This window comes from Lissotriton vulgaris, chromosome 8, assembly GCF_964263255.1.
Source record: "Lissotriton vulgaris chromosome 8, aLisVul1.2, whole genome shotgun sequence".
Lineage (NCBI taxonomy): Eukaryota > Metazoa > Chordata > Amphibia > Caudata > Salamandridae > Lissotriton > Lissotriton vulgaris.
Window position 1 is genome coordinate 1,434,789,033 of NC_141696.1, and position 16,115 is coordinate 1,434,805,147.

Consider the following 16,115-nt stretch of genomic DNA (forward strand, 5'->3'; position numbering starts at 1 on the left):
TGATACCAGAGGAGCTGATAGCAGCCAGATTTAGAGAATACTATGGCGCTCTATATGCCTCTAGGGACCGGCTACGGAGGAATGTATCCTAGAATATTTGACACCTATTCAGCTGCCATGGCTGACCGACACGCACCGTGCGTTCTTGACTCGACCCTTAGAGAGGGAGGAGGTTGTATGGGTGTTGTCATCGATGAAGGCGGACAGTGCCCCGGGCAGTGGCGGGCAGTGGAAGCTTTCCAGCCTCCTTTTGTATATTGTGTATTAACATGGGTTAACCCCAAAGCCTCCCTGACTCTAACCCCACTTGTTACGGATAGCGAAGGCCGATATGTCATTACAGAATGCAAGGGGAAAGGGATGTCTTTCCACACTGTCAATTCTTACGGACCTAATTATGACTGCCCCTCCTTTTACATCACACTAGCTGGGAAGGTGCGCGACCTGTGTGGGGATAATGTAGTATGGGGAGGAGATTTTAACATGGTGAGACAGCCGATGTTAAATAGATCCGATGTCCCGGACCGGCGCCCCTCGGCTTCGGCTGAAGTCTTGGATGCTGAAATGATAAGACTAGGACTGCAGGACTTATGGCGCACAAGGCACCCGACACAGGGGGGCTACACGCACTACTCTGCACCGCATTACATCCACACTCGAATTGATTATTGACTGATCACATCCCACCTCCTCCCCAGAGTACAGACGTGTAAAACGTTGCCCCGCATTTATTCAGACCACTCGCCGGTGCTCTTCATGCTTAGAACTATGACAGGTAAGCCACCACCCTTCTCCAGGCGACTCCCCCCTTACTCTCTGTTAGACGATGCATTTAGGGAGGAACTAGCTACTGCCTTAGAGGAATTCTTTGATAACAATGTAGGGTCGGTGGACTTCTTCCTGACAGTCTGGGAGGCGTTCAAGGCCGATATACGTGGTGTAGCGATATCCAAACACGCAGGGGTGCTAAAATCTACTCTTGGCCGCCTGTCTTTACTAGAAAATAGACTCAGAGAGATCGAAGAGCGTAGACTGCATGACTCAGCAGCTGTTCTGCTCCACGACCTCGCCCAAACGTTACGGGAGTATCATGAGGAAGCCGATGCCGAGGTAAAGCATATGGGGAAATACGCAGTTGCTAAATCGTGCGGGGAGGGGAAACGTCCGGGAGCTGTATTGGAAAATATAGCGAGGCAGAGTAGACGTAGTGCATCAACTCCTGCACTGCGCTCCCCACAGACTGGTGATTTGATACCAGAGGAGCTGATAGCAGCCCGATTTAGAGAATACTATGCCGCTCTATATGCCTCTAGGGACCCGGCTACGGAGGAACGTATCCTAGATTATTTGACACATATTCAGCTGCCATGGCTGACCAACACGCACCGTGCGTTCTTGACCCGACCCTTTGAGAGGGAGGAGGTTGTATGGGTGTTGTCATCGATGAAGACGGGCAGCGCCCCGGGCAGTGGCGGCTTTCCAGCCTCCTTTTATAAAACATACTCAGACCTGCTGATACCCCGACTGCTGACGCTGGTGGAGCAGATCACGGAAGCGGGTGAAATGCCCCCCACGATCAGGGAAGCTAATATAGTGGCTATACTCTAGCCCGGAAAGACCCCTGAGGAAATTATTGCAAACCGACTGAGCCCCCTAATTACTACCCTGGTGGCCCCAGAACAGGTGGGCTCTGTACCTAATCGTAACCTCACGTACAACTCACACACTGTGTTTGCGGCATCCCAACACACACGCCAGGATGTACCAGCAGTGGCAGTTTTTCTAGATATGGAAAAGGCTTTCGACTCTGTTGAATGGCCTTTTCTTCGACTGGTACTCCATCGCATGGGAGTGGGAGAACTTTTCATACAACTAATGAATACGCCCTACACCTCCCCCACTGCGCAAGTAGAATAGGGTCTTTGACAACTGACTCTTTTACTGTGGGCCGCGGCACCAGACAGGGCTGCCTCCTTTCACCCCTTCTGTATGCATTGGTAGCGGAGCCCTTAGCTTGCGCCTTGCGTGAATATCATAGCCACCAAGGTATCCATTCCACAACGTACAATCTGATAGTGTCCACATATGCAGACGACACCTTGTTGTATGTAAGAAAACCAGAGGATAATCTCTCGACAGTGCTGCGTGAGGTGGTGTTGTTAAGCTCGCTTTCGGGGATACATGTGAACTGGAGCAAGACAATCATGTTCCCGCTTACCTAAGCCACCAAGCGAGTAGACCCGGAGTATCCTATTCAGTGGACCACTGATTCCATCCGATACCTGGGTGTTTGTCTGCACACAGACCCTGAGGTGGTTCTCAGGGAAAACTACGGGGTAGCCATTTCTAAGTTAGAAGACGATGTGAGCAAATGGATCAAGCTGCCTTTGTCCTTAATGGGACGTATATCCCTGTTGAAAATTATAGTGCTGCCTCGCTTCCTGTTTCTCTTCACCAATATACCGATGGTACTGTCGGGGCTTTCTTCCGACAACTACGCTCATTAGTTCTGAGACTTGCATGGGCTGGGAAGCAGTCCAGAGTGGCATGGGATATACTCATTCGGCCCTACGAGGAAGGCGGTCTGCACGCTCCGGACCTGGAGTTGTATTATAGGGCCGCGCAGGGGGCACACACATAAGGGTGGATCGATGGTCCGAATGATGTGTCGCATTTGCGAATTGAAGCAATAGTGGCTGCCTCAAGTCCGCTACCGGCCTTGATGTCTCGACCCAGAGATAGACGTACAGGTATTCCTGACTCGTTGAACGATGTGACGCATGCCTGGTATCACTTGATGGACGCCCAAGCTTGTTCACTGCAAACCTAGCATAGTGCTCGTGGTTCGACCCCTGCACAGATAGAGGCGTGATAGTGTCACTGCTCCGGCTGAAAATCGTCAGTGTAGGTAAACTATTGAAGGACCGCAGGGCCCGCACCTGGAAAGACATAGTACTGGAGGGCGAAGAAGGTGCTTCCTTTCTACCATGTTTCCAGTTCCACAGAATCCGGCATGCCTTAAGAAATCTCCTGTGCGAAGACATGACTGAGCCCCAGACAGTGACGGCATATGAGTATGTCGTGACGGCTAAAACGCCGGCTAAATTAATTACAAACTTGTATTGTTTTACCCTCGAAGAGCGAACAATGGATTATACTAAACCTAGACTGGCGTGGCAGACTGACTTAAATGTAGACCTTACCGAGGAACATTGGAGATACTGTTGCGCCAACGTAAAGAAGATATCTATGAATGGGAGTCATCGGCTGACGCACTTCAAATTCCTGTATAGAGTCTATTATACCCCTGAATGTCTATGCTGCTATGGGCTGCGTGAGACTCCGAGCTGTGAGAGATGCAGAGAACTAGCGGTGGATTTTTTGCACCTAGCATGGTGGTGCCCGCAGATTGCGACCTTTTGGTGTGCAGTGTATAGGGAGGTGAATGAAACCACCGGCTTGTCTCTGACTCCATCTCCACTGTTGGCCCTACTGGGGTACTCTAAGGATATAGTACCTGCTAAGCGTAGACTGGTAAACATGGCCTTCTTGGTCGCAAAGAGGTGTGTCATCTGGATGCGGGGCCCGGCTCCGACATTGACTAAGTGGTCGAACGATATGCTATGCTGCTGCACGCAAACGGAACTATGTAGCGGCCTGCTTCCACCTAGGAACCGCCCTAAAAACTACTGGGCGCTGTACTTGGAGAGGAGATCGGCAGAAAGTGTGGATGACCGGAACGATACACAGACGGCTGCTGAGATGAGGGACACACAAGAGGTTTGGACTGGAAACACCACTGAGATGACAGTCAACTAACAAACAATGTCTAGAATTACTGATGATGGGCTTGGACCGGGAGAGGGAGGAAAAGCTAATGCATGAACGGAGGGGAAAGTTGCTTGTGCCCATGACAACAATGATGTATGAACTGTAGAAATGTATTATGATCTCTATTCACTGAGTACGTGCTGAAGCTGGTTTAAGTTATCATTGCAATGTGGGTGCTAATTTCTTGTCCCTTGTATGTGAGCTTTATTTGAAATGCCAATAAATTTAAATAAAAAAATAAAACCTGGAGTAAGGTAAGGTAGTGCAAGTCGCTGTGTTACTCTGCGTTGAGAAGGCATTCCATGGGTGCCAATGTGCAACATTCCGTCCATTGCCAGAAACCGGTCCTAGGATGCTTGATTCCGGTCCAGGGAAGACATGGCTTGGCATTTCGGTCTTGGCTGTTCCCATGAGGCACACGGTCAAGACTGATTTGCATATGGCCATATCTGAACTGGGGTGGCGTGGTGAGCAAAATAACGATGGATTAAACCCAGATCTGTGACTGGGGGTGAATGTTTTGCCAATGTGCAACATTCCGTCCATCACCTTGTGTGTTTTGCTGTTCACCCTATGTGGGAAGGGTATGCCCAGACGTGGGTCCCGTGCTCACTGCGCCACTGGAGTCAAGCTATCCTGGCTGAAGACGGCTGATAGCCAGAAACCGGTCCTAGGATGCTTGATTCCGGTCCAGGGAAGACATGGCTTGGCATTTCGGTCTGGACTGTTCCCATGAGGCACAGGGTCAAGACTGATTTGCATATGGCCATATCTAAACTGCGGTGGCTTGGTGAGCAAAATAACGATGGATTAAACCCAGATCTGTGACTGGGGGTGAATGTTTTGCCAATGTGCAACATCCACCTTGTGTGTTTTGGAGTTTTGGCGTCCCATGCATCCACCCATGGGATTGGGCGCATTCCCAGTTTATTAAGAATAGAAAACCTAGGAATGCGTCAGAATGCTGTGCCATTCCAACAGAGGCGTAGCGAAGAGACATTTTTATTTCTCCTCGTTATGTGCTCTTTCTAAGTGTGCTGCATTAAGTACAAATTAAGAAAGAGGAAAATCCCTCTGGGGCAAGAGTGCATGCATTGGCACCATGCTGCACACCGTGCACCATCACAGAGAAAGAAGAGGAATGCACCATATCTTAGCAAATATGGCACATTCCTGCACTCTCCATTTGAAGCAGAGCAGCAAGTTGTCTTGCTGCGCGGCCCCAAATGTTTGTAAATCTGACCCTCAGTTGCTGGTTAGAAGGTGAAAATTCGATTCTGATTTCCGTTTTGACATCTGGCCACACATTGGGCCTGATTCACAGAATGAACTTAAGACTCAATCCTAAACTTACTACTATTTTGGTATTCACAGAATGCACTTTCTACTTTTGGCATTCACAGAATGAATTTACTACTTTTGGTATTCACAGAAGTTAGGATTTTGTCTTAAGTCTGTCTTAAGTCTGTCTTAAGTCTGTCTTAAGTTTGTCTTAAGACAAACTTAAGACAAAATCCTAACTTCTGTGAATACCAAAAGTAGTAAGTGCATTCTGTGAATACCAAAATGATAGTAAGTTTAGGATTGAGTCTTAAGTTAATTCTGTGAATCGGGCCCATTGTGTGATTCTGGGCATCATCTGAGATTCTCTTCGGGTCTAAAATATGTTAAGAGGAGCCAGTGAGTTGCATTCTCAGTCCATCCCAGATATGGTTCATATAATTTGACTGTAGAGTTTTGCAAGTAATGTTCAACTGTTTTCATATCCAGGAAGCCTCCTAACCTTTCCTCCACAGAGTGGTTGGCATACTTGGTTTTCACAATCATCTTAGCATTCGGTGGAAGATGAAAAGGAGATTTGAACATTCCTATTAGGCCATATTTGTGTAAACCTGATTTTACATCAGCCAAGAAATCTTGTAAACAATATCTAGTGCTAAACAGTCTGACATGAAAGCTCTAACCAGAACCGCCTTTGGGTTTTGCCAACGCTTGATCCACAAAAGATGGGGCACAATTTGTTTTATTCGATCGTCTAAACAGAGAAGCCCCAGCTCCTCATCTCTTATATCTTAGCAAATATGGCGCATTCCTGCACTCTCCATGTGATGCAGCACAGCAAGCTGTCTTGCTGCGTTTGTCTTACTGTGTTGTCCCAAATGTTGGTAAATCTGGCTCTCAGTTGCTGGTAAGAAGGTGAAAATTGGGTTCTAGTTTCCGTTTTGAGATCTGTCCACACACTGTGTGATTCTCGGCACATCTAAGCTTCTCTGGGGAGTCTGTTTCACAAGACCTCTCCTCTGAAAAAGGTGTCTTACTACTGACTTATTCTTGTATTTCCACGTGTAAGCCACACTTGCAAATGGGCAAAGGCTTTGCGAAACTATTTTGAAATTGGAAGTATGTGTGATAAAGAAAATGGTGTCAGTATGCGTGATGTACTGTTATTGCATTTAAATCATTTATCACCAATCACTTCCACCACTGATCTATGTAACCAATCGGCTCATTTATAAAAAGCAAATATGTTTAAACACTACGAACAATTCAGTTTACCAACCATACTGTACACTTTCATGAATCCTTTTCTCTTTTCAAATAAAATGAAAATCTGGTTGCATCACATACAGTATTTTGAGATACCTTTGGGTGCCTTTCCATTGCATATACTGTCATTAGCATCCCTTATCCATTGTCCCTTTTCTCTGATTAGCTAGATGTATGTACAATACCTGAGCGCCTGAGGCCTCTTGAAGAGAAGGAATACCAAAATGGAGGAAAATGTGATGAAGCACAAAACAATAGGGAGACGTATAGTGAGTGCTGCTTGCGAGCCAACATACTTCCATATACCTGCAAAGACAGACATAAAAAATAATTATTCAGTAAACATACTATTGTCTACTTCTAACAACCACAAAAACCAGGCCTAATTGCATTGTTGACCTACATGACAAATACATTGAGCCTTTCATACATTCTTACACTTTCAGTCCACTTTTGGAAGCGACTCGCTGTAGTCAATAGCAAACCTTGTGAGAAAATAATGTAGCAAATAGATGGATGTTTATACTCTAAGGAAATATAGGGGCATATTACCAACAACTAGCGATAATTATCGCTATGTTGGCTTAGCGGCAATATTTTTATCGCCGTGCTGCGGCGATTTTTATCGCTTAGGAGCCTTGCTATTATCAAGGTTGATCTCCTAAGCGATAAAAATCGGCCAAAATGCATGAATATCGCTGAAAAGTCAGCGATATTCATGCATTACCGAGCTAATGCTCTTAGCCATGTTATCCACCTTCCATTGAATAACATGGCTAAGAACTGCTCAAGGCAGGTGTTAGCTTTTGGAGATATTCGCGCTTAGCGCGAATATCTCCAAAAGTTGGTAATAGGAGATAGCGATGTTAGCGACTGTTTGCAGTCGCTAACATCTTGGCACGCCCACTTTGCATGTCATTAGTGATTAATATCACTGACATGCAAAGCGGGGCCCAAGATGGTCGCTATCTCCTACTAGTTGTTGCTAACTGGTGTTAGCGACAGCTAGGTAATAGGGAGATAATTTTATCTCCGTGTTCTTGGCTTTTAAAGCTAAAAAAGCGGAGATAAACCCCCTTGATAATATGTCCCCTAGTACTTAATTTCTGGGCACAGGAGTGCACAAGCCTAGAATTGAACAAGTTAATTGAGCAAAGCGTTCATAAGGCTTTCCATGGGATTTTGACACTGAGTAGAGCGATATGAAAACATTTACAAGAAAACTGACATCAGCATAAAACATACAATGCCAGGCGTGAAAGAACATGAATAGGGATCCTTATAAAACAGAACCACACAGGCCAGGTCATTGACATTCAATTAAAATGATGATTCTCCATTAATTCTATGCACATTATCCATGATCCCAGTTCTATTTCAAGAAAATTGATTCTCTGCTAACAGCATTTTCATGGAACAAGAAGAAAGCTGTATCTCTTTATCGGATCTCAAAACCTTCAAATCTGAAGGGGGTGAATTGAAGCTGAACTGAGATCCCTATTTTGGGGAGGAAGCGCTTGCGAATAGCGTTACGTAAATTGCAGCAGGGGGTATATGAGTGAGGGTTGGCTCTCCCTGATACCAAAGCCTATTATTGGGCAGCCCAACCCTTACATGTGAATGACTGGGCCTTCAGTGACATAATGGAACTGGCTTACAGAGTAGACAGAATGGCTATGGGGGCAGGAGGGCACCTCCGGACATTATATGCCAAAAGTAGGGCCAAGAAACCGTCCGGTGAATGCCGCGCTTTATAAGTAATTTTTACATTACATTACATTTACATTACATTACATTACATTACATTAGGGCCTGGCACTTGTCGGGACTCACACAAACAGTGGTAAAAGCCTGGAGAGTGGTAAAAGCCTGGAGAGTGGCAACAAGGTTTTTGGGCTGGGAGGGAAGGCTATCCAAGATGACACTACTCTGGGACAGTGATCACTTACGAAGGGTGGGACAATTGGGCGGCTTTGAGAAATGGAAAATACTGGGTTTGGACAATCTGGGAGAGGCATGGAGGGGACAGGCATACATCACCTTTGCCTCAGTGCAGCAGGGGTACCAAATGTGGCAACTTGGACAACTTGGACACACCTTCAAAAACTACATCAGAGAGGGTGTGAATCTGGATGAAGCATCTCCCCTAGAAGACCGGCTATTGACAGATCCTTTACCAGAAAAGGCAATATTATTGATATATAAGAAAATAATGATAAATGCCCCGATACTCCAGGAGCACTAAAGCCCTCTGGCCATGTGGAGTATGAGGAATGGAGGGACGCCACACAGGGCCCAAGGGAGGTGGCAATATGCTCCAGATTCAGATTGGTCCAGCTAAAGATCCTGCACCGGGTATATTACCCATGGACAGCACTATATTGAATGGGGCAAACGGAGAACAGACTTTGTCAGGGGGGGTGCTGGCAGGAGGGATCCTTGTTTCACGTGCTCTGGGAGTGCCCGGTGATACAACAATACTGGCTTGAAATAGGTAGACTAATGGCCAGAGTGGTGGGAGCTGAGGTTCCGGTGGAATCCAAGTGGTTCCTGTTGCTGATAACAGGAGAGGAAGATTGGCCGAGATATACAAGACTCTGGTTCACACTGGCCACAGCTAATGCTAAACGCAAAGTTGCAAAGCACTGGGGAAGTGCCGCTCCCCCAAAAGTCACTGACTGGGAATTTGACCTGTACTGGGGCCACCAAGCGGAACACACAATATATAGAAGCAGAGGGTACCACCAAGAAATGAGAGAAGATTTGGAGGTCCTGACGGGCTTTCTGCGGGCTGTGGGGGGAGGAGTAGGGGCTTAAGTGAGAGAGAACAGTCAATGTTGATCCGAGTTTTGCTTCCTCCGATATTGAAAGTAGAGAAAATGTAAAGCATGATTTGAAGATTTGTATACATTTTGAAATGTTGAATTGCCTGCCAAGCACCTTGCAATAAAGAGTTAAAAAAACATAATCTGGAAGGGGTGTTAACTTTCCTAAGTTTCAGCACTATCACAAGGCTTTTGCCTTTCGTCAGGCCCTTTTTTTGGTTAATAAAATCACACCTCTTTGGTTAACGTTAGAGAAATCCTTCAGTTTTCCTTTCTCTTTTCAGAATATCCATCTCATTCTTCCACTCCTGCACATTTATCCACTCCAGTTTTCAAGCATAATTCCCATGTAGTGCCTCCCTCTCTTTCTTCACCTCTTCTTACTCATAATCATTTTCTGTATATGTCCATCTGGTACAATAACCTTATCAAATATTGTAACAGGTCTATGTTTTGGAAAGCAAGGAGCATTACAGGCATAGTCTGGGTTAGAGATCTATTCCTTAATAATAATCCACTCTCTGTTACTCAATGTAAAAAAAAATGTCATTGTCTGTCCTCCTTTTATCTCAAATTCTCCCTTCTTATCATGTTGTTAGATATTTGATTCACTTTACCTGATAACACTTCTGCAGTTCTGTCACCTCCTCCATTTCTTCGGATCTTAACTACATTACCGAAACCATCCCTTATTTAAAAATCCCTAATGGCTTCACTGCCTTTTCACCCCAAATGTTGTACAAAACTCCAGTGGGACGCCGATTTAGGATGCCTCTGGCTCTCCATCCTTTGGAACACATTTTAGATTAAACTCCTAAAAACTTCTAGAACTGCTACTCTTACTCAAACATTATATTTCAAATAATAATAGACTTCACTTTACCCCACTTTCTATTTCCATTTTCTCTCTCAATCCTGATACCTCATGTTGGTCATGTTCCAGCATACATAGTGATTTTAACCTCGTTTTCCTGCCTGAACACCCTATGTTTTTTTCATGATGTCTGGAGACAAATCAATTCTATTTTTCTTACCTCCATTCCTTATATTATTATATCAATTTTTCTAGGCGCCTTAGATGATTGTTATCATTTCTCTCACTGTGATAAAAAACTGCTTGATCTTTTGCTCCCTATTGCCTACCAACATATTACACCCAGCTGGAAAGATATATCCAGAATCTCTACTAAAGCATAGTGGTATGCAGTTTGTTATCATCATCGGCTACATAGAGTATACACAATTTCCACCCTTGGGGCTCACAATACAGACCTTATTTGGCATTCTCTCACTACATATTTAAACACAGTTAGCACCTTATCTAGTATTAATCCTGCTCCCAATCCTGCTACTTTTAAACCTCTTTTTTTTGTTTTACATTCCCTAGCTAATTTCCATCAATTCATTAATTTTCAGTTTTTTCTGTAAACTACTCATATTCTATTGTTTGTATTCCTTTTTATATTACTCTTTTATTGTATCTTTGATTAACCAATTGTATACTGACTTCTACTCCTCATTCATAATCATACCACCCATCCCCACCCCAAAAGAAAAATATACCCAATATAAGCTTATTTTTTATTCTTGAATGTTTCCTTCTCTTTATTATGAGTCAACGACTTTGTGTATATATTTCTAAAGGCACTACTTTTGAGTGAAATGAATAATTAAAACAAATCATCAAAGCATTCACAAGCCAAAACCTGTGCAACGTATCAATTTCAGGCAGGAAAACTACTAAACTTCAAAAACCTTAAACCTTTTTGTCAACTCTGAGGTCAGTACATTCAGGGGCATATTCACAAGGAGCTATCGCCGAATTAACGGCACTTTATCACAGTCAAAGTCGTGATAAATGTACCCCACCATTCACAAGAAGGAGCTAACAGCCCGCTCACAGCACCAGTTTTCCCGCGATAGCAGTCGTAAAAAGCATTGCCACAGAGGACACCCTGCAACTATGGCTAATGAAATGCAGAGTAGGCGTTCCTGTGACAAAAGCCGCGACAACACCACACCTCAACATTCACAACAACCAGCCAGAACGGCGATAAGAAAACAAAACACGTGATAAGGCGCGTTAGCAGCAGGACATGTACAACAATAGGGAGCCCAGCCCAGGATGTCATCGGAAGGGCAACAGATGCTATGGGGCAACTGAACATGCAGTACAGACACCCAAGAGGGCCTCAACACCCACCCCCCCCACCCCCACCCCCACCCCCAGACCACCACAGAGGCAGCGCAGACAAAGACAGCGGCCCCCCAGGAAATGCACCTGCCTCACAGGCACAACAACTGACAATGTCACTGTCCACTACAGGCTGAAAGGAACAACCATTCTACGCATCCTGGTCGTCATCGCTCAACAAGCCAACAGCACCAACACAGCGGACAACCAACATCCCTCCCCACACCAAGCTGCTGGCTGTGCAGCATCTTTGGCCCCAGGCCTACCATAGTCGTCGGAGTCTCACAACCAGCCAAATCCAAGACCCCCACACCTGTCCTGAACATCACCATCACCCTGGCACCCCAGTCCCTGTACGGCCAACACAATGTGCAGGAACTGCTGGAGACCAAGCAAGGACAATACGGCATAGCCGGATCCATGCATGCACATGTAGGGGGCAATCCACTGCACAAATGTCCCACATGCGCCCCCTTGTGACACAGCACACAATCAGCGCAACAAGAAGCACACGTCACACACCAATGTGCAGGCAACATCAGAACACCGTCGGACCTACACCAATGTCGGCTCCAAATACACAGCAGTGTGCATGACCCCTTCACCCTCCAACAGTGCAACAGCAACCAGCCTTCCCAGGACGGCACCACATGAAATGCACAGCCCCTTGACAAGTTCCCCACTCACCTCAACTCCACAACCATGCAATCCACAACTCTGACAATGCACACGTCACAAGTCCACAAACAACATGCACAACAACAAGCCCACCCACCAGACATGATAGAACAACTCACAATGGTAACCTGGTCAAGCCGTGAACATGAACGATCAACGGCATGGCACCTCAGCCACACAATAGACGAATGTGGTGAGAGGAGGCAAGCAGTCATTTTTTGAAGGATACAATAAAATCATGATTGGGAAAGTACACAATGCCAAGAGTGGCGGCGAAGTGCTGGACAGACCGCAGTATGCAGACACACCCATATCCACGGCGACATACACCTCTGGTGAATGGATTGTAGTAGTCAGTGGATGCAGCCATGTCACCCAGCCAATTGGGGTCCTTGCGGAAATGTTGCCGGCATACGCCAGGCCAGCGTACGGGTGTGAATAAAAAGCACATAGCCATGGGCGTTGTCCTCTTTCGGAAAGCCCGTCTGTGCCAGGGCGGCGCCTCCCACCCTGCCACGAGGCCGATGCCATCCTCATTAGCGGAGTTGCCTGAGAACCTGTGCGCCTGCCATACTCCGGCCCGCTGGACCACAAACCTGTCATGCCCGACCCTACGCAGCCAAGCCACACTGATCAGCATCCCACACCGGCGTGTGTCAAGGAGGGTCCAACATGTGCCTGTGTAAGCTCCAAACCCGAGGCCCGCGACCCGGTCAGCCTTTGAGACCACCGATGGCCCCTCTGACGCTGGCCCACATTACTCCTTCCCCGTTGACATATTCTACCGGCGACCTCTGCGGCCGAGTGAGTTCCATATGTGAGACTGTGTTCTGGCTCCTGATTGGCAGTGACTCCAAATCCGGGACCAGACCCCTCCAATCAGTGAGGCATATTTCCATATGCACATCTTGCGACACATGGTGCCACAAACCCTGTCCAACGCCAGCTGGCGAGACATGCTGCCGCAAACCCTGTCCAACGCCATCCAGCGTCACATGCTGCCACAAACCCTGCCCAACGCCAGCCGGCGACACGTGTATGAGGGACCAGAACGACCCTGCTGACCAGAAGGTCTCACATCCAGCACCTAGTCGTGATTCATGAATGGCATAGTCCACACCAGTGGTTGCACGGAGAGGAGTAAGAGAAAGATGAAGCTCAGTCCGGATGAAAGCAGGGTCGCAGTCACGTAGGTGACCGAATACGTGGTGCCACTGAACCTGAACTATGCAGGCCGGTGGGGCCACCAACCTATGCTGGCGACACTCAGTGAATGGCCCGTGCTGCTGCTGCCTCCGGCCTACACTGCTCTCGGCCTAGGCTGCGCTCGAGTAGGTCACAGATTTGGAATGGAACATCGAGTATGCAAAGGCAGATTACATATCATTGCACGCAAGGAGAGGCCTAAGAGGTTGACACCTTGCATCTTGGCGGAGAGAAAAGGATCATTGGTATGGAGGTGTTCATACACTACCGACAACTGCTCTGGTGTCATTTGCGCTGTGCATTGCGAGCTGACACGTGGCTGTGAGCCACTGCTGACCGCTGCCTAGGGCCTACACTGCGGACCAGTAGGTCACAGAGTCATGATTCAGCAATGGCGGAGTTCATATCAGTGTCCCGGCATCATCGCAGTCTGCATCCCCACTCTGCCCCAGTGCCACTAAGTCTGTTCCTCGACATTCATGGACCCTCTCTGGTCGTACAGTGGTGGCGTCTGAGCCTATGGACTAGGGGGCAGTTTTCATGCCCAGGTAGATGATACGGAATTGGTGGGGGCAACGAGGCTGTCGCATTCCACTCCTCCATTTGCTGGTTCCGGATAAAATCAAACCTTTGGTGTCTTGCCCAGGAGGACACCTCCCACTGTCCCCGAAACACTCTGAAACATACACCTTGGACATTGATGGCTACCCACTTAGGTTGCATGGGCCATCCGACTGCACCGCAAGTCACCGTCAACTGGCTGGATGCCTGTGCCAGCCGCAGTGCATCCAGGGCCACTAACTCTGTGCTGGTTCTGCCCGGGACCCCTTCACCAGAGACATAGACTGGCCCCTGAGGCGTAGGCCCTGGGGTCATCAACGCCATGACTCTGTGGCCTTGCACTGGGGCTGATTCACAGAACTAACTTAAGACAAAATCCTAAACTTACTACTTTTGGTATTCACAGAAGTTAGGATTTTGTCTTAAGACAGACTTAAGACAGACTTAAGACATAATCCTAACTTAAGTCTGTCTTAAGACTGTCTTAAGTCTGTCTTAAGTCTGTCTTAAGACAAAATCCTAACTTCTGTGAATACCAAAAGTAGTAAGTTTAGGATTTTGTCTTAAGTTAGTTCTGTGAATCAGGCCCACTGTATGCAGACTCCGGGCCCAAATGTGTCCCACCAGGGCTCACACACCAAAGCGAGTCCAGACTGGCCCAGACGACGCATCACCGCAGGAGGCACACGCCACCACTGCAATGACCACCTCCACACGCCATCTGCCAGAGTTGAAGCGGTGGTCCTGACAGACTTCAGGGTTGCTCAGGCCTGTCGTGGATGCCATCATCGGCCTGATTCCCTGCTCAGCACTCCAGGTGCCAGTGACTCCATGCACCGCAAGCTAATGTCGGTTGCTGATTGTGTTTTGTACTGTGGAGCGGTTGTGCAGGTATGTCACCTCAAACAGTGTGGGGGCCCTGAGACACCCCACTGCATCTGCATCATGAATATCTCGAAGGGACACAATCCAAGACTTTTTCTTCACATGAGCACGCTCATCTCTAGTGTCCACAGCCCAGTGCACTGCAACTCACGGACACTTCTGTTTGCATGTTTGCTGTCCTCCAAACTTTATCAGCCTCACCCCATGATGCTCATCAGTTGACTCTGTATTGCATGTGCTTTCTGTTTCCATTGCACTTGTGTACAATGTTCAAGTTGTTGCCAACACCAGACATTCAGACGTGTGGCTTGGCTTACACTCACCCCACACACATCCAGCACAGGCGTCACAGTACATGTGGCCCTGCCAATAAAGGGGCTGGGCGCATGTGCCCATAGCCAGTTCAACATGATCTCTGCATGTGTCCCTGTGGTCCTGTATTATGCATGTGGGCCCTGGGCCCTACGACTTTACATTGTGCTGTGTTCATCGGATGTAGACATGTCACCGGGGGCAGCGGGTTGGGGCTTGGACAAGTAGCTTTTTCGTCTCCCACTCAATTTGGGAGGGGAGTGGCCAGGGCCGTCATACGCACAGCCAACATGGGTGTGAGACTGCTATATGTGCACCCCTGGGCGTGGTTCTGTGCTGTGAATGCGCATCTGCATGTGTCTCTATGACAGTGTGGGTCTCCTTAGTGGGTTGTGGGTGGGCCCTGAAGGGTTAGAGACCCCTATGTATGTGTCCTGGTTTGCATTCCATGGGTTCAGCCCCCACCCAAACCTGTTGGGCCACCTACTTTTGGCGTGCTGACACATGCCATTGGGACAGCAGTGGGTGAAGTGTTGTGAGCCAGCTGTGCTTGCGGGTGTTTCCTGCTGTGTGGTCTGTTACAGGCTCAGTGTCCCCCCCTGAGTTGCTTGGCAGACCGAGTCCTGGTGGGGGGTAGTGTGAGATGTCCATGGGCTGTTGTAGTGCGTCGGTGTCAACGGTGTGGTGGTCCTTTCCAGCATCACTGATATGTTGTGTTCTGTGCTCTGATGGAGGTGTTGTGTGACCCTCTGCAATGTGAAGGGGAGGTGCGTGTGGGATTTGTGTTGACATATGTGTTGGCCCATTGTGCTGCATTGCATGCTGACTGCATGGCAATGTACATTTTGACTGTTTGAGGGGTGCTGGATTCTTCTGCGGGGCAGTGTACATTTGGACTTACATAACGGATGTGAGGTTGTACGTGCACATTTCCCTTTTCCTGTTTCCGGCACTGTCAGATGTAGTGTGCATGTTTGTGTGCATGTGCGGAGCTGAATGTGTCCTCTGTTCTGCAGTGTTGGCTATGCGCTTTGTTCCACGCTGTCGTCAATGTGGGTGTGCTGTTTGTGCTATGT

At 47.6% G+C, this 16,115-nt stretch overlaps 1 protein-coding gene across 1 annotated transcript in view; it reads right to left on the reverse strand.

Annotated features, from left to right (window-relative positions):
* Positions 1-16,115, reverse strand: part of LOC147698893 (cell surface glycoprotein CD200 receptor 2-like) — a 242,770-nt gene that overhangs the window by 56,783 nt on the left and 169,872 nt on the right. Inside the window, exon 4 of the mRNA XM_086935509.1 lies at positions 6,564-6,684. Within this exon, the coding sequence (XP_086791635.1) occupies positions 6,564-6,684 (121 nt within the window). The remainder of the gene's footprint in view (positions 1-6,563; positions 6,685-16,115) is intronic.